The sequence below is a fragment of the Apus apus genome, chromosome 9 (assembly GCF_020740795.1).
Source record: "Apus apus isolate bApuApu2 chromosome 9, bApuApu2.pri.cur, whole genome shotgun sequence".
In the NCBI taxonomy this organism is placed as follows: Eukaryota; Metazoa; Chordata; class Aves; order Apodiformes; family Apodidae; genus Apus; species Apus apus.
Genome location: NC_067290.1, coordinates 20,204,958 through 20,224,043, shown reverse-complemented (window position 1 = coordinate 20,224,043; position 19,086 = coordinate 20,204,958). Strand labels below are relative to the sequence as shown.

At 42.4% G+C, this 19,086-nt stretch overlaps 1 protein-coding gene across 3 annotated transcripts in view; it reads left to right on the top strand.

The window, feature by feature from the left end:
* SUMF1 (sulfatase modifying factor 1) overlaps positions 1-19,086 on the top strand; it is a 32,561-nt gene that overhangs the window by 2,213 nt on the left and 11,262 nt on the right. For all 3 annotated transcript variants that reach the window (XM_051627615.1, XM_051627614.1, XM_051627616.1), the window contains exons 2-6: positions 2,556-2,729; positions 4,915-4,989; positions 15,737-15,819; positions 18,011-18,133; positions 18,792-18,906. In XM_051627615.1, coding sequence (XP_051483575.1) covers positions 2,556-2,729; positions 4,915-4,989; positions 15,737-15,819; positions 18,011-18,133; positions 18,792-18,906 — 570 coding nt within the window. The remainder of the gene's footprint in view (positions 1-2,555; positions 2,730-4,914; positions 4,990-15,736; positions 15,820-18,010; positions 18,134-18,791; positions 18,907-19,086) is intronic.

The following is a 19,086-nucleotide window of genomic DNA, read 5'->3' as shown; positions in this document are numbered from 1 at the left end:
TCCCAGCTGATCCTACACAGGCAGTCAAGGTTTGTCAGGTTTTGGAAATGAATGCCGGGCTGTAAGGCCAGAGTTAAGTTTTCACATGCCTTTAGACAGCAGCTCACTAGTGAGCTCTGAATCTTTGGAGGCTGCTCCATGGAGTTGTTTTAGCTACAGTGGGTTGGAAAGAGATTGGAGGGAAGGAAGTGGTGCAACTTTGTACCACGTTGTCATTCCCTAAGTGGAAAAAAATGTAAGCAAATTTATCCTGAAGCCCTTTTATGGATTCAGTTAAAAGACAATCTCTAAGTGCTCAGATTATTTTTAGTGGATAAAAAGTTACGAGGATCATCCAGCTTCAAATGTGGTTAGTTCAGAGGAAAAAGTATTTGTAGCACTTCTTAAAGGCCCGTTGCAAGTTGGGTGAGTTTTAAGTGTTGCTGGGAGAGACCCAAGCAAAAGCAGAGAGCTGTAGTGGAGAAGAAATAATGTAACCGGATATGCAGGGTCCTGTCAAATACTCCACCTTCTCTTAAGAGCAGAGAGAGGTTCTGGGTGGCTGATATAACTTGTTTTCGTCTGGAATGCTGGTGCAATTGTAACTACATAAATAGCCGTAAACTCCAGAAGCTGGAAAGTGACTAATGATTCTTTGTCTTCCTGGTTCCTGAGTCATTGCAGGGATAAACTGTTTTGGTGAAAGCATCTAAACCTTATGAAGAGAATTTTGTAAAGTAAAAAAAACCCACACACAACACCAAACCCAAAACAAACAAGCAAATAAAACCACAACAAAAAATCCAATTCTAGAATAATCAAGGTCCTATAACCTAGGCTGTGCTGCAGAATGGCTGTAAGTACAGAGCCCAAAGCTGATGTTTGGATCTGTGAACCCACCTCTTCATCTAAATAACGTTCCATCAGTTCACAGGTTTTACAACCTGTCTCTGCTACTTTTAATAGACATGTGACACACTGTGTTAATCCACTGTATGTGTGTGGAATTGTGCTTGAACTCTTGTATTCCTAGAACCCAGGCTTCCTTTTCTGTCAGGATTTAAACTACCCTTCTGGAGTAGTGTTAGAATTGTGCTACTCTAGAAACTTGGTGAATATTTCTGTTATTAGACTTGAATTTCCTGCATACCAGACATTAAGATCTTGGGGGGAGGGGGGAAGAAGGAAAAAACAAACAAACAAAACAAACAACAACAACAAAAAAGCTGCTATCTCTTTAAACTGGCTTTGCTTGTTTTAGGTTCTGTCTCTGGTCTGTCTGCTTGAATTCCTTGTATGAGTACTGTGTGATCCCTGACCACTGCCAGGGCAGGGTCAGGTGCAGTATGACATGCCAGATGACTTTCTACTACGGATGCATATTTTGGTGTTGGTTGGCTTGTTTTGGGCTCACCCACTCAGAAGCCTCTGACCATTTCCAGAGGAGGAGTGAGGTGGCTGAATTCACTGTGAGCCTGAGGGTGAAGGTAGCTCCAGAATACTGAAAAGAAAGGAGAGGGAGTTTTCTTCCTCAGTTCTTTAATCAGTTGCTGATGAGCTCGGTAACTTCTTGGCAAGCTAACTCTTGAGTAGTCATCCCTTGGAACACCCCCTGCCCTTGGGAAGATATTATGCAGCCTGAGCTGCCATTCTTCATTCCAGCACAAGCTTCCCAAGCAGGGATTATTGATGCTCTTGTGTCAGGAGAGCATTGCTCGGTTTGTGGTCTTTAGAGGGCTCTCAGGAAACATCTGATGAGGCATGACAAGACCTCTGGGGCCTTTGTCTTCCCATAAAGAGCCCCTAAAGCTGAGGGAAAATGTGTTCTGTTTCTCCGGAAACTGGCTGAAGAAAAACATCTTATTGAAATAGTTAAAATGCTATTCTGTCACTCATCTTTTATTTCTGAAGGTTGAGGTCCTTGCCCCAAGGCCAGTCTTCCAGAGGAGTGGAATATAACTGTCTGGAAAGCTTGTCTCATTTCTGGCACACAGCTGCTGGTGCTGTGTCTACCTGCCAGCTAGCAGCATGGTTGGCAATAAAATGCTGCACATGCCTCTTATTAAATGAAACCCCATGTGCAGTTAGTATGCAAGCAGGCGTGGATTTGTCCACAAAAGAGCACTTCACAATTTCATAACCTCCAGATTCTTCACTGATGCATCCAGCCTTCCTAGGAATAGAGTGAAGTGCTCAAATCCCTCATCTAAAAATGAGTAGAAAGGACTCTGCATTGTTGCTTAGCTGTTTCTTGGCTTTTAGGTACAGTAAGGGAAAACACGTTTCTCCTCATTAGAGTACAAGCATGGCCATCAGTGGAAGTTCTGAAGTACCCAGACTTCATGTAGAAAGAGCTACAAATGTGTCTGTTGTTCTCTGTTACTGCTCTGCTTGCTATTTCTTCCAAACAGGTAGTGATCAAATGCCACTGTTCCCATTTTGTTGTGCTGTTTTTGCCAGTGAAATGCTGCTCAGAGGAAAAGCACCTCCAAAGATGAGGTGGAGGAGGAGTATGAGTACAAGAGCCTTCTCAGTCACTCACTTTCATAATTTTTTGGGTGGTGTTTTCTTTGCAGATGGTTGCTATTCCAGGAGGAGTGTTCACAATGGGCACTGATGAGCCTGAAATCCAGCCAGATGGAGAGTGGCCTGCTAGGAGAGTCCACATTGACAGTTTCTACATGGATCAGTATGAGGTCAGCAATGAGGAGTTTGAGAGATTTGTGAATTCTACTGGGTACATCACTGAGGTAAGGTGGAAGGGTGTGCAGCTCCAGTCATCTTTCTTTCTGTTGGCAAAATTCCCACTAAGAATCAGGGTTTTCTTTTTTTAAGGATGTCACAGTACTTGCTTGGGATTTGCATACTAGAATGTTTCTGATGTAAATAGTGTAGAGAGAAGATTGTCCTCCCTTGCTGCCCGTGGGTCTGGAAGGACATTTTGATGGACATTGAGTTAAGTGCCCTGGTACCTGGATTGATGCCTTCCCTGCAGTGTGACTGAGGCAGCCTGGATGAAGCTAACAACAGATGGCTGAAGATGTGGGGGTTTGGGGAGTTTTGTTTTGGTTTTGTTGTTTATTTTTTTCCCCTTTGGGTCCTAGGACATCTTTGTACCAGGACAACTATGTTCAGAGGAAGAATGAGAAAGGAATTGAAAAGCTGTGGTAGCTGAGGACTCTGCAGGCTCATTCAGCACAGCCACTTGCTAATGAGCAAGCCCTGCTGTCTAGAGAAGATATAATAGCAACTATAATAATAGTTTTGTGCATGTTACTGGGAACAATGGAATAAGAAAGAATATGTTGAGGTTATTCCAAGAAAGAAGCTGCCTGTGCCTGAGGCTCTGATCTTTCCTGACAGTTGACTGTTCCTACACAACTTCTATGAAACCTTGACAGGCCTTTTAGGCAAATAAAAGCCTGGGTAATGATCAAATCTCAAAGGAGGCACTTTGCTGAATTCACTTGATAAACTGGTTCTCTTCTGGAAGACAGGATCCTTCTGGTTGGATGAACAAGCTTTTATCTGTGGCACTATTTCTGTGTTTAAGTTCTTAGCTCAATAATTCTGAAAAAAAGGTTGCTTGACAATTGAGTTTGAACAGGACTTGTTGCAAACAGCTGCTGGAATGAGCACTTGTGTAGTTTGAATGTAGCCCTGCAGCAGGGTGTCTGTTTCAGGCAGTGCTGCAGGGCTCAGCTGTAGTTGGGTGCTCCACTCACCCTTTCTCCTTTTTCCCCTCCCTGCATGGGGCCCCCTTTTATGTTGGATTTGGAAAAATAACTCAGAGTAAACAGATTTTGCAGGGTTTTTTGGAGATGCAGCTGAGCTGTGTTTTGTGTATCTGAGTCCTGCCCACATTACTTACTGTGGGTAAGCAGAGCCAACCTACTTCTTGGTTTTCTTTTATTATGGACTAGACTGGACTCCAGTGGCAAATGAGGCCTGAAAGGAAATAAAAAGCTGAAGGAAAAAAACCTCCAGATGCACAGCTATCTTGCTGCAACAAAAGTATTTTCTTTTTTAACAAACTTTAAAAAAAAATAAAATAAAATGTCCTTTATGGAGGCTGTGAGACTGCAATCTGGGGTCCTGTCAGTGATGAACTGTTTGCTTCTCTCTGGGTCTTTCAGATTGGTCAAGTGACAGAAGAAAAAAGTATTTTCTTATTCGCTTTCCTTTCTGAAACGGGATGGAAAAAGTTGAGTAGCTTGTAAAACTTCTTGGGTGAATGGGATCCTTCTTTCAGACTGAGCTTCTTGAAGAGTTCTGAGCATCCAGAAGCAGCTCATGGTGATCATTCTCAGTCTTTGAATGCCCTGAATAAAACCAAGACATTAAGAAGGGCAAATTTCCTGACTTCTGATAACAAGTTTTGACTTTGCTATATAACAGTTCACTTTAGTTTAACAAGGGGGAAAACCCCCTATGTTGGTATCATGTACTGTTGTTCATTGGAAGGATTTATATTTCTTGTTTCTTTTGGCTTTGTATAATGGTATGTATAATGACTGGGTTACTTTTGACTCTTCTGTTGCTGCTGTAGCAGTACTTTAAAACATGGTGCTGCAGTGAGTGAGAAGGCTTAAGTCTTCCATTGTGATTCCCAAAGGAAAAAGAAGATACATTAAATATAGCCTTGAATGTCAGATTATTGACTGTACCATTTTGAAGTAGTTGGGACAACTGGAACTACATTTTTAATTAGCAGAAGTAATAACATTTGCAGAAGCTCTGTGAGCTGCCATCTGCCCAGTGGCTGTTGAAGAACAATGACATCCAGAGTTAAAATGCCTTCTTGTTTGTTCCAAATAGCTTCCTTGAAAGATAAGGCAATTCTGAGAGTAATTTTGAGTTATCCTTAATAAAATGAAGCTGTAAATGTGAGTGGCATTTTAAGAATTACAGTTGAATCTTTTGTTCTCTCTATAGGCTGAGAAATTTGGCGATTCCTTCGTGTTTGAGGGAATGCTGAGTGAAGAAGTGAAGGCTCACATCCATCAGGCAGTGAGTAACAGCAGGGGAGAGCTTTCTTGGCAATGACTGGGGTCGATGTGTTAGCAGTTATGGCAGACATATCTAAGTTGTGTGACATTCCCCAAGTCCTGCACAAAAATGGGGTTTCTGGAGTGGCGTTGGCCTAGAATAAGACTCCTTCAAACATGGAGGATTTACAGTCTCTTCTCTGTTTTTGTTGTGGTGTTGTTTTTTTTTAAACAACCAATTAAAAAAAGTCTGTTGATGAGCAAAAGTTACTATCCACTCCTTGACATTTTTTCCTCCTCAATGAGAGGTATTTAGGACTTTATGAAGTGGTGCAGGTATAAGGCTGTTTATTTGTATCACATGCAGCAGGGTGGTGCCTCAGAAATCCAGGTGCCAGTAGTGGCTCTGAGTAATGGGCTGTGCAGGCAAAGGACAGGAGAGCTGCTGGCTCCCAGAGGTCTTTTTGCCATTCCAGAGGAGCAAAGACAGGTGGACAGTCTGAGGTTGAATTCTTTATTTTTGTTAGTAGCAAGGTTTTACTTGTGCACAACACTTGATCCAACATATAAAATTGAGGAGTTTAGGGGATTGTTATTTATTATGACAAACAACTGAGAATACCTGGGGCTTTAGCATTTAGTCATTTAATTGTCTCCAAAATAGTTTGTCAAACAGACATTTCCTTCCACGTGCATGGTGCAGTAACTTAGAATTATCATTTCTCTATATAGATGATGCTCTTGGTTGAGTGAGGAAAGTCAGTAAGGTTTGATTTTTGCCTTTGAGGGGCAGACTGACAGATCAGAGGTTTCAAGAAGCCCTTTGTCAATATGTGCTGTGACTGCCTGGGAAAATGTGGGGTTTTGTTTCCTACTGCAAGGAAAGGAAGATTACAAGGATAGTTCATTCTCTTTTCATTCAGCAGTAGCATTTTTGTACTGGGAGATGTAAGAAAGCTAAATTGGACTTGCAAAATGCCAGCATAGCTGCTGTTGGAGGGAGAATAAATGCATGTGGGCTCATCTCATCTTTACAACAGAAAATTCAGCCATCAGTACCACAGCAGTTTTTCTTCCTGCCCTAGTTCTGTGGTGCAGAAATGCCTAATTCAGGCTCTAAGGTTTAAGACAAACAAGCCAGAAGAATGCTGGTGTACGCTCAGTCTTGGCTATTTGTATAAACACACAGTGTTGGGAGCCACTTTCTTGGGTGTGTCAGCCAAATTTTAGTGTTGGCATAATGCTAACAGAACAAGTATTGTGCCAGAGAGCTGGATTGGAGCCCAAACTGGGCTTTTTGGCTGCTTCCTTCCAAGGTTTTCTGTATTTAATAAAAGTAAACTTCAGGAGACTGTGCTTTTGCCATGTTTTTCAGTATTTACTATTAGGTCACTTTGCTAATTACTAGCAGGCAGAGCATTGTCAGAATAGGCACAGAGAAAGATTGTACTAATATTTTAGGTAGAGTGATAAGGAGAATAGTGACTGTCTGCCTTCTGTTTGGCACTTGACTTCATGCTGGTGCTGTGGACAACTAATGTTCTGAAACATGGTATGTTGTGAGAAGATGGAAAAGAAACCAGAAGCTGCTTTTCTTCCTCCTGTCTGCCTGGCCCCTCACCAGCTACATACCATGAAATCCAACTTCTACCTGAAAGGAGAAGCTGTCAAAAGGCAGCTCAGTGGTAGAGTTGCAAAGAGCATTCCAATGTCTGAAGATACAGCTTAGGATTTTGCCTGTGTCTGCTTCTGCTTCTCAAAGCTGTGCCTTTTTGTTGTACTGGTGTGCATTTGCTGTGAGAGGTTATGACTGTTGAGAGTACAGTGCAGACCCTGATTGTTTTGAGGTGTTTTGGTTTTTGTGACAGTGCAATCTGTAGGTTAGACAGGCAAGCACCTCTTAGTTGTAGGGAGCTGAAACATCAGCCATGGGGATATGTGGTGTTAGACTGCAGTGCAGTCTGACTGCTTCTCAGACAAACAAGTTCTGTGCAGGCCATGCTTTTCCTAGCTGATTGAAACTAGTGAAGAGCATTAGCAGTTTTCTAGAAATTGTGCTTTCAAGAAACAAATTTCTGTAGACAACTTGCAAGAAACTTCATATTGCTAGGATAAAGAAACACCACAAATCTGGGGCAGGCATCTGAAGAGTTCTGCAAAAGCAGATTCTTCCTAGGGATCTTGGAAGCTTAGATGAAATAATAAAAAGTGAAAGCATCTTGTTATGTTGTCCAGAACGCTTAAATTCTACTGTTTCTGCTGGGGAAATAATGTTGAATCCAATACTAGTCAATTTTTATATTTTTTTTTTAAAGTGAGCAAATTTTAAGACTTGGGTTCTGCAGGGTGACTGTTCAAATGTCATCAGAAAAAGTGTAAATTGCATGGAATTGGTTTGCACCAGCAGATTGTAATGATCAGCAATAGAGGAGATTAAGGCTTGTTTCTCACTGTATACCTAAGTCAACTGAAATTTTAGCTTGTGGTAGGTACCTTCTTGAATCATAACTACCACTGGGAAAAGCAGAAATAGGATATAATCATTGTTGTGTTACTGATGCTGAAAATCCCTCCACTGATTTGATGGGAGAAAGGACTGTTATTACTTTGCCTTGGTGGCTCAGACATGTTTTGGTAAGGCTTTTCTCCAGCTGAAGCACTGGGGTGCTAAATGCAGATGTGAATAAAGGGGAAGAGCAACAGAAATGTGTCTTTTGGAAGTAGTATTTCATGTGCAGTGAAGGAATCAGGGAAAGGTAGAAGTGAAGATATTGAACCAAATGGTGTGTAACAGCTGCTATAAATATTGGGGGGGAGGGGGCGATGTCAAGGGGTTCTCCTCTACTTGGCCACTTTGGCTCCAAGAGTTCTTAAACTGAACAAATTCATCCTAGGCCCTGAGAGGAAGCAGAGAGCTGAATTAACAGAGGTGGGGCTGGTGAAAGCTAATGCAGGAGCAAACCAGCTTAGCACGTAGAATAATTGTTGGAGCTTTGGGTGTGCATTTCCTGGAGTGAGGTGGTCTCCTAGATAGCCACTGCTACAGGAATGTAGGTTGGACCTAGCCCTCCTCTGGAAGGGAAGCAGAAAAAAGGGGTGTAGCAGCCAATAATTGGATTGTTCTAGATTTTTGGGAACTTGAGTTTTAATTTTGGACTCTTGTGTTTGTGGCGTTAACATGGCAGAGAGGGAAAAGTTAGCACTGGAACAGATGAGGGTGTTACTGATAGAATTGGCAAGGACTTTTTCAAATAAAAACAGATTTTTCTGTGGCGAGGGCAGAAGGGCCTTTGAAACCAAAGTATTTAGTGTGGGTTTAACAAGTATTGATAGCTTCACATATTAAACTCAGTTCTCAGACTTGCAGTTTAAGACCAGCCACAAATTACTGCATCTATTAGAGCTGTTATGTCCTTGTTGGATACTTGGCCTTAGATGTCATTGATAAAAAACACCCTAGAATTGCCAATAACTTAGTACTTGGAGATAATTTTTCTTTCTCCTCTTTTCATGGAATTTGGGGAAATGGAAAAAGAGCAAAATCTCTACATCTTGAGGTTCTTATTTTGTGATGAAACTACCTGCTCTTTTTATCCCCCTGACTGAGTGGAGGAGGAAATAGAGAGGAGGAAATGCATGCCCAGTGCTATTATTCCATGGCATTGTAAAATGTCATTTATATGGCATTGTGATGTGTCTGAGAGCAAAAAGCAGGGGGATTGTGTCTGTGAAATGAGAAGGTACTGAGGCATGCTTGCCAATGAGAGGATTTGAGAGCTCTTGCAAATAATTGCAAGAGTTTCACTTGCTGTGCAGCTACCATGAAGAAGGTAAACATGAAGTACCAAGACTGTAGTAAAGCCTAAGTCAGATTTGCTCACTGGAGAGTAGTGAGAACATTTTTATTCTTGGCTTGTGCAAGACAGCAAAATTAATTTTTTGCTTCAAGGCCAGATGAACTCTGCACTGGAGACACTGGAAGCATACAAATCTGTGTACTTCATTTGTCTTTAGGAGGGATTAAGTGTTTGGTCTGAGAATGCAATGAAATTAGTCCACTGGCAGACTTGAGCAAATACCATTAAGGAGTTCTGCTCAATCTAGAACTATTGGATGCTGTTTTTATCCCTGTTTGCATGGAAACTTCTGCAGTGGTCTCGAACTGTGCAGTTGACTTAGTGATAGCAGTGCTGCTAGCCATTAACTCAAGGGGCATAGTCCCATTCTAAAAACAATGCAAATGTGCATTGCAAGTGAGTATTTGGAATTAATAATGAAAAGAATAGTGTTTGCAGGTAGGACAGCAGTGCTCGTGTTTGCAGTTACTATGGAGAATGTACCTTCTAACAACATGCAATAATAACTTGCTTATCTGTGGCTTGGGGAGAAAGCAGGAGGTTGTTGTACAGTTTGTCTGATGCTGTTAAAATGTCCAAATCCTTAGGATGCATAAGCAGAAGTTGACACATACACCTTATTACTACTTTAAGGGTAAACTTCACCTACACCACACTTGGCTTTGACTTTTTCAAAGGCCTTTCAGAGAGGAAGCTGAGATCAAAGGAAGAGAAGGGTGAGCCTGTTTCCTGCAGATCCCAATGCTTCAGCCATCCTGGATGAGAAGCTGGGAAGGTGGAGCTATCAAACTGTTAAATCTCTGTCTTATGCTGCACTCCCACTTCTGGGTGAAGGAACGATGTGCAGGAAGCATCTCACGGGGAACCACCAGTAATATTAGTCCATATTTGACAGTATAAACTGCAGCTTTAAAGTGGGGCATTGCTTATGCCTGAGGCTGTACATATATCTGTGCACACCTCATTTTCTCAAAGCTCATATTTATGTGGTTGTTGGAAAAAATTACTGCCTTGTCTGCAGATTTACATGTTGGCTGAAGAATAGACTTCCAGAGATGGAACTCACCGGGAATATCAGGTCCTCAAAAGAAGATTTTTGGATTCCAAAACTTGCACTTCATGAATCTTACTGGATTTTAGCATAAAATATTTTTGGTTGTTTTTCTGGGAGGATTGGCATAGCTGTGAAGTGTTACACTGTTTGGGATTCAGTGACCTTTCCTTATGCAAAGGAAAAGGTCCTTTCGTAGAAGTGCTAGTTTCCAATTAAGTCTGAAATCCTTTTCCTAATGACTTAAAATGTATTTATTCTAATTCTATAAAGCTGATGCCTTTTCTTTTTATAGTACTGCAATTTCAAACTACTTAAAAATATTGGGACTTAAGGCAAACAATATCAATAGTAAATAATGACCTAAAACCTTTGTTGCTTTCATTTCTGAGCTAATGAGGGAGGCTAGAAACCCTAGAAAATAAGAATTAAAACAGATTCTTCTGTAAATAGAGCTTTTGGGGTGCTGGGTCTTTAAATTGATATAATAAATAGCATGAGGCTTGCAGTAGCATTGCAGAAGCTGGCAACATGAAGTATTGGTTATCTTCTGGAAAAAATACTCAGCTGTCTACTTTTAAGCTGTTTCAGTGTGCTTAATTACTGATTTGCTGCAGAATTTGACAATCATGTTTCGGCTCAGTTTATGCACATTATTATAGAAGGTTTGTTCTTCTCTGCAGAGTATCATCAAGTACAAATATGAATTATAGCTGCATATGTAGATTGTTTCCCTTGTGCAGCTACTATGACAACCTTGATAAGGGGCTCGGAGAGATCCATTCTTTCCTTGAGCCTTGAAGTGGTTTTCACTTCCACACTATTTACATTGCGATGTCTCCCTGACTCAGTTACAGCTGTTTCAACTTAAACACAAGCCCGTTGCTATGGGGATGATGCACTGCATAGAAATAGGTCACCTTGTGCTGTTGCCAGTGATGGAAAGAAGGAGCAGAGCTGTGAACTGGTGAAGGTGAATGGGGAGCCTGCATCTGCTGGGGGATTTTCCTGGCATTTGGAAAAAGGCTTTAGAAGTGGTGGGACCATGACATGGCTCCAGCTGTTTTCATAGAATCATAGAATGGCTTGGGTCAGAAGAGACCTTAAAGATTATCTGTTTCCAACCCCCCTGCATGGGCAGGGACACCTCCCACCAGACCAGGTTGCTCCAAGCCCCATCCAACCTTGAACACTTCCAGGGATGGAGCAGCCACAGCTTCCCTGGGCAACCTGTTCTAGTGTCTCACCACCCTCACCATAAAGAGTTTCTCATGTTCTGAATCTGACTGAAAAACTGGGTCAGAACAGGGGGCTAAACTTTGCCTCTGGCCTCTGTGGGTTCCCTTCTCCGATCTTGAGTGGGACTTTATGAGGGCAGTGACCAGAGACACCCAGAAAGCCACCTGGGTACGTACCAGCCCAGCACTGCGAGAGCTGCTGCTGGCTGGGGTCTGGGGCTGCTGCACTGTGATTCCAGCTGGAGGTTCATCTCAGGCTTTCCTGGCAGAGTGGGTTTCATCCTGTGGAAGGAAGGGAGTCCTGTAGTGTTATGTGCTCAGGAGCTGCCTCTGGGAGAAGAGCTCTGCCTCGAATCTTAGTGAGTGAGAAAGTTCTTGTGGAGAAGGCACACTAATACTGCTTGGAAAAAGAGGCATAAAGTTACTTGTGACCAGGACTCCAGCTAATGTGGTTTCTTTCTGGCTTCTGTGGGGAATATGCAGTGGTTTGTTGCACAATCATTATTTATTTTTATTTATTAAACTCTCTAATAATGTTCTGTTTTCTGTCTGCCTCAGTAGTTCATTAATCACCTGTTCAAGGTTGAAGGGATGGCTTAAAGGAGGAAAAATGGACAGAGATTTATGTGTTTCTGCCTTACATGGATAAAATAAAACCCCATCCAAAAATTATATTATTTACTGAATAACTAATTATTTCTCACATCCTAGCAAAGCACCAATGCAGATGTCCAGACCCCTGGCTGTATCTCTCGGAGATACAGCACAGCTTCCCTGCTTCCAGCCTATGCACACTTTGCTTTTGCAGCCCAGAGGATGCTTTTGCAAAGCAAAGATGCACAGTGTTTAACACAGTCTGATCCAGATGAGGGGTAACCTACTAAGTCACCTTCTGAAACTGAAGTGTGTTTTCCAAGAACCCACTGCTTAATGTATCATGCTTGAAGTGTTTTCCAGACTTAGACTACTCTTCACTCTGAAAATCTCTCTTCAGACAGTTGATTTCTAAATTGCTGAAGTTCTTGCACTGCAGTAACTTCTGCTTCTTCCAGATGTTTATCTTGACCTATGTATGCAGGCCTTGTTATGCTAAAATAGCATTATAAAACTGGAGCACATAAAAAAAAAGATGTCGTGCTGCAGCAGCACAAGTTTCTCTTCATCTTATGGGTCCGTCTTAAGGTCAAAATCCATAACTTTGTTATTTCAAGTGACTTGCTGCATGTTAGAAATGGAATTAAAGTCAAGATTAGCTACTCAGTTGAGTTTATTTTTGGTAATTCTTCTAATACAAATGTGATTTGAATTCAAAATTTGAAGCTAAAGTGGGAGGTTGTTTTTATCTAACGTGGCCAGTGCCATGTCAGATGCAAGAGCAATACAAATGTTTTCATGGTTTCTGGCTGGTTTTTGTGTGTGTTTTTTCAGGGTATTCCCCTACTGCTTTTGCTGTACCAGTAATGGTGCAATGCTGGTGGTGAAACTGACTTTCCTGATGTCCCTCCTTTCATTGTTTGGTTTTTTTCTATGTATCTGTAGAAAGGAATTTTGTTTAAGATAAGTTTAAAGTAGTTTAAAAATCTTGAAATCACGAGTTAATGGAGCAATTAAAGTTAGGCTATCCCGGCCTACTCTGAAAAGAAAATGGAATACTTTGAATTTTAAGCAAGCTGATAGTGGGAGTACAGGCTTCAGTTCTGCAAATTGCTTCATCTGAGTGGAAAACTTGTAGGTTGTAATTAACTGTTGGTGCATCTTCCTGGTATTAGCAGGTTCTCTTCACAGCACTACAAGTCTGTGGTAAGCAGAATAGTGAGTTCTTCATCTTGGAGCAGAGAGCTGGATACAGCAAGTTTTCAGCTGGATCAAACCGAAACAAGCACTTGAGCTTCTCTGCCTCTGAAATGTGTTTTGCTCCTGGAACCGCATTTCCTGGGATATGCAGGCACTGGTGGAACGTTTGCAGGGCAGAGGTGTTTAATCAGCTCTGTTACAAGTGACAGGCTACCCTGGAAAGAGTTAATCAAAATAAAGGAGCTATTGTCCTCTAAGTCAGTATCTTGCCAAGATCTGATCAGCAGCATATGCTGCTGGTTTTACAGGATGAATCTGGCCAGTCTACAGAACACATGTTTGGGAGCAAAGCATGAGGACACTAAGCATTATGAAAGTAACTAAGCTCATTGGTGGCAAGGGAGGGCTTTGCTGTATTAACTGTGATGCTGCAATATCTCAGTCTAATTAGCTCTTTTACTAATTAGATTTAGAGCAATTAAAAGCTTTAAAGACTTCAGGGAAGTTTTGTGAAAGGACTGTAAATTTCAGGTATGTGACTTTTGCTTTTGGAAGGAGCACCTTGGAGCATGCTCACTGGTGTCAGCTGCTGCCTTAGATTAGCTTCCAATCAGTTATTGAAGGCTGTATGTAGCTGATCACTGTTATCACTGCCCTAGCACTAGGTGTGTAACTTCTCTGAAGATCTGCGTGTTCTGCAAGGCCTGGCAGCCATTTGGTGCTCAGGAACAGAAGACATGCACACGTAGTGCTCTCATGCGGAGAGATTGTTTTTTTTCTCCTGGTTTAAAATAAACCATTCTGATTGAAAGCATCTGCCTTTTCTTTTGCATAACAAAAGTGTTTTCCAAAATTAAAGTCTTCTAAAGCGTAAGCCTTTGCAGTCGCCTGCAGAGATTTTTATCCAAAACTCAGCAGTTTAATTTATAAAAATCTGTTGAGTTTAGAAACTATTGGGATGAAATTTTACTCCTGATCTTTCAGATTCATAGAGAACAGAACCTTTAGCAGATGGTCCCATGGCCCTCCTGTTGTCCTTAGAGGGCTGTAAAATTCTAACTTTGGATTTCTGTCCTATCATGAATACAGATCAATGGTTGAACTCAAAATATACAAGGAATCAGACTAGTTTTAAGTCTACATTCAGCAGCTTGATAATTCTGAAGCTTTAGTGCTATGAGTGTTGAGCAGAGTGTCTCCCTGGATGGACATCCCGTCTTTGAGTCTGAATACTCAGTGTCAGAGCTGTAGCTTCTGGCAAGAGATCAAATAAATACTCTTCATGCCTTTTGGAGAAGAGTTGGGGTTCTGATTCTGGGGAGAATGGCCTTGACTTTGTTAGATACTGAGCCAGAATTATGTGATTGTTGTAGATTTGTGTGCTTGTCATGCTAGGGAGATCAGAAAGCAGGAGTTTTAAGGAATGTCATTAGTAGGATGCCTGAAGGTCCCATTTAGATGGGGAGCACTTGGACAGAGCATCTTGGTCATCAGAGATTGATCAGGTGCTTTAAAAAATAACATGTCTTTGTGTATTAGCAGCAGTTCTATTTCTTAAGCACTGAAGTTTATTTTCCTAGTTTGTAGTTTTAACCAGAGTTTTTTCTTCATTATGGAAATTATCTCTGTAATAGGAGTGTTTTAGAAGAAAGCACTCAAGCTGCTATAAAAAACCACACTATTGATAGTTAAAATATATGTTCTTTTTCTCCTCAATTTTCTGAAAGAACCCAGTATTCTGATAAGCATTTCCAATGAATGTGAATCAGAGTAGAATAGTTAAATATACTGCTCACTGACCTTCTCAGCTTTGAAGTAAGCTTAATAAAAGAAATCCTTAATGGATGTATTTTAGGAATAATTCCTTGGCATTGCAGAACCAATTTTGAGACTTGTGATGAGAGGGGAGTACTTGCTGTCTGCATTGTTACCCAGTTTTGTCTGCAAGCTGGATGCTGCTCAGCAAACCAGCTGGGGAAAAAAATAAAAAATAAAAATAGGCTTCACTAGGCTTCTGGGGCTCTTCTGTCTCCACCTTCTGGAAGCTGAGAGCAAATAATTTAAAATCAGCTTACTGAGTTAATTAACTGGAAAGCAAATGTGTTGTGGGATGTGTGTCTTGACCCTAGTTAAAGTGAATAGTCAGGATTTTGTTTCAGTTATTCCAAAACATCGAGTCTAGGGAGCAAACAATTGGGATGAAATTCTCTTTTCGCCAAATCTGCCTTTTTTTATCATCTCTACAGAATGTGTCAGACTGAAGTGAGCCAGAAGGTTAACTGTTTATCTGTACTGGGGGCGAAGTTGTAAGAGAATAGAGTAAAACTGTGATGTTCCAGATGACTCCTTCCAGCCACTACATCTGAGTGTTCTTGGCATAGTTTTCAGAGGTGAAGAGCTGAGAATTTCTGAGCAGACTGTCTGGTCCTCCACAGACATCGTACTGAGGGCTGTGCCTTCAAAGAGAGTGGGCTGTGCCTGGTCAGACCTGCAGGTGAGAAAATGTAGCAGGGAAGGAGAGGCAGCCGGAGGGCAGTACTGCAGGAAACCACGCTCAGGGCTCGGTCTCTTGCTTTTCTTTTGGGTGTCATTTGCTTTGTGCTGTTCCATACCTGGGGCCCTTGCCTGGCCAGCAGTACTGCAATATGAATCAAATGGTCATCTTGGTTAATCATCAGAGGTTATTTGGAACTTTAATAGGTCAAATGGCTCTGCAGGCAGAGCCATGAGCTGTGAGTGAGAGTTTTGTACCTTTGTTGTTGCAGGGTGGTTTTTCAGAATAGGCTTTAGCTGGGAATTTGATTTAAGTCTTCCCTTGTCCCTTTTCAGGTTGCAGCTGCTCCCTGGTGGCTGCCTGTGAAGGGAGCCAACTGGAAGCACCCAGAGGGTCCTGGCTCTAGTATCTCCAACAGGTAAGTCACACGTGGCCTTTCAGTTACAATACACCCTGCTTGTAAATATGCCTGTAGACATGCACCAGAAGGGGAGGTGCAAGGAAGGGTTTTCAAGCTGTTACCTGTTAGCTGCTGCTGCAGAAATGATTTTCCCATCTTCTAGTGTGCTGCATGCAATATTCAGTGGTCATGTGGCCAATGATGTAGTCATGTTTCAAAAAGGTCAGTAAGCACTTTCCACCCCAGGGGAAAAGAGACCACACTGAAATGTGCTTAATGTGTTTTCTATTCATGTTTCTATGTCAGCAGTGAAGCACAGTAGATCTTCAGAGTGTCTGTAACTTCAAAGCATCCAGTGCAGGGCTTGTGGAGAAGGCTAAATACCACATGCCTACTCTGAGTCTGTGTTATGTGTCCTCCATCTGGGGCCTGGAGGCCTGTCCCTTGTAGCAGAAGACTGAGGAGTTTTGTGTTTCCTAGTTTATTCTGGGTCTGTGGGCTGATTATTGTGGAAAATCAGTTATGACTTTATTTAGAAGCTCTAAATGCTTTGGAAAACTGTACTTTTTCTTAACAGCCCATAGTTAGTGCCATGCTTTGCTAGCAAGACCCCTGAAGCTTCCTGGTCCACGTCTTTGTGCAGTCACTTTACTTCCAGAAGTGGAATGAATTTTATGCCTAGAAAATCAGAAGACTTCATTATTAGGTGCTTTTGTGGATACTGCAGAGCTAGCCCTGGGCTGCGTGTGTTGAAGGCCGTTGCTCAGTTATCTCTTTTACTGTATGTTTCTTTGTTTGTGACTCTCTTCTTCTGGGACCTTTTGTATTGCAACTCTTTTCACTGGGCAGATGTCAGCGAAGTTGGCACTGGCTGCCTTAATCAACTAGTTGAAGTTTTAAAACTGCAGTTTGAAATAAAGTCAGGCTACCTAACCTAGATCTGGTAGATGTTGGCATGTTTTTGAGTCCTCTAAGGACAGGGCTGTGTTAGTGTAACATCATCTGATGACTGAACTGCTTAGTAACAAGTCCGTTGTCAGTTCTCCAAGGGCAATGAAAGAATTATCTGAGGCAAAAATAGAGATAATATCAGGAGGCATTGTTAGGGGAAGACAGAGAAATTTAGGTCACAGTCAGCAGATAAGACCTGGAAACCTGCCATGTGAATCTAGTCTTATAACAGTGTGGTGCAACCCCAGCCTAGTACAGCTGCTGGGGAGATTGCCACGTGGAAGTAGCCTAATGGTCCAGGATGGACACACTGGATTTGTGAAATGAGGCAGGAAAGACAAGTTCATAGGAAGTCCTCTGAATCTGTCTCCTGGACCAGCACCCTCAGCTCTTGAAGTATCTTGGTCTATTGGAAACTTGGATGGGGAGGATGCTTGTGACAAGAATGACTAGGCATTTTTTGGTGTCTTTTTCTGGGAAAAGAGACCAGGATTGTAAGGGCAATTCTGGAACCAAACCAAGGAAGGATGGCAGCTTTTGTGTGAACTGTGGACTGCTTGAAGTGCCCAAAGAAAGACACACTTAAGTTTCTGTTTCCTGGTTTGGGTGCTGCAAAAGATGGTGTTAAGAGTAAAAGCCTCTTGCTTATCTCACCTCTTTCAAATCCCCCCCAACTGACAGCACAGAGAGAACCTGCAGCAGAGAGCAGAGCACACAGGGAAGTAAAGAGCATTTGCTGTTAAACTGCAGTCTTCATTTCCCTCTTGGGACTCCTGGTTTCTTGCTGAGATACTGTTACAGTACCCTAGCAAGGAGCAGTAACGCTGCAGGCTTGTGGAGTCTTCCTGTGGGTCTCTGAGCACCTCCCTCCCCACAGGAGCTGTGTGTCCATAATTCTCCATTGGCTCCTGGGTGCAGGAGGTTTCTGAGGGGAGACCATGAGAAAGCACAACCCACAAATGTCTTTGTTAACTGTAGAGACCTGTTATGTGAGAGTGTGATGAGACAAACAGAAGCTAATTTTTTTCTCATCCTTGTTTTTCTCTGGTGATTGCACTTCCCTCCCAGCATCTTGCTGTCTGTCCTTGAATAGCTCCTTTTTCTGTGAAAGTGATTTGATACCTTGTCCAGTTGTGACTGAACTTCCTTGCGGTCCTTTGTGGCCACCTCTAGAAGAGTTCCATACAGTGCTTGTGCTGTGTGGCTGTGAGATCACCTCATTCTGCTGATGGTCTTGTCCTGTTCGTTTTGTTCCCAGGATGGACCATCCAGTTCTTCATGTTTCCTGGAATGATGCTGTGGCCTTCTGCACCTGGGCAGGGAAACGGCTACCGACCGAGGCTGAGTGGGAGTACAGCTGCCGGGGGGGCCTTGAGAATAGGTGCCTGTCACAAATGTGTCCTTGGTAAAAGTTTAAAACTGGTGTTTGCGGGATAAGGAAGAGGTCTGGGGGAGTTTATTACCCTCAGTGTCTGTTTTTTTGGTGTAGTATGGACATCTGTGGTACATATAACACTGACTTCCTCTAAACAGATGCCTTTGGGTAAGTGAATTTCCTTGAATACCTAAATGGGATGTTGTGATCTGAGCTCCAATGGGAGAAGGACACAGCCCGAGAGGGGGGAGAGGTGACCAGATGCCAAGGCCACAAGACTGCTGCCACTGCAGGAGAGGAAGGAGTGCAGGAGCATAGTGCCAAGGCCAAGAGAGGTGCAGAAGAACTTGAGAAGTAAATAACTACATCACTGCACAGCAGCTGCTGTGGGCCTGGGGAGGAGAGCAAGACCAGGGGAACAGCAGACTCAAGTCTTCTCCATCGTGTGTCCTGGCCTACACACTGCACAGGGCAGTGCTGCCTTTCCCTGCTCCATGTCTGAATTGTCCTCCTTGAAAACCTGCTAGATTTTGTCACAAATGGAACTGGAATACAAACAGTTCTCCAGGGTAAAGTGGGGAGGGAAGGGGGTTTGTGTGGTGTCTCAGTTCTTTTATTTAAAAAAAAAGTGTTTGACAACTGTTCTCCTGTGTCTGTTTAATAGACTTTTCCCATGGGGCAACAAGCTTCAGCCAAAAGGTCAACATTATGCCAACATCTGGCAGGGAGTGTTCCCAACTAATAACAGTGCAGAAGATGGATACAAAGGAACTGCCCCTGTAAGTGTCTTCGAGTGAATTCATCACTCCAAGAAAATGAACTTTGTCTTCTTAGAATGGAGGCCTGTGCTCAGCACAATGAGCCATGGCTGTTTTCCTTTCCTCTACTCTCTCACCTTTAAAGTTACCATATAGTTCACTGCAGGCTTGAGTATTACCAGGAGACACTTCTTAAAAGCT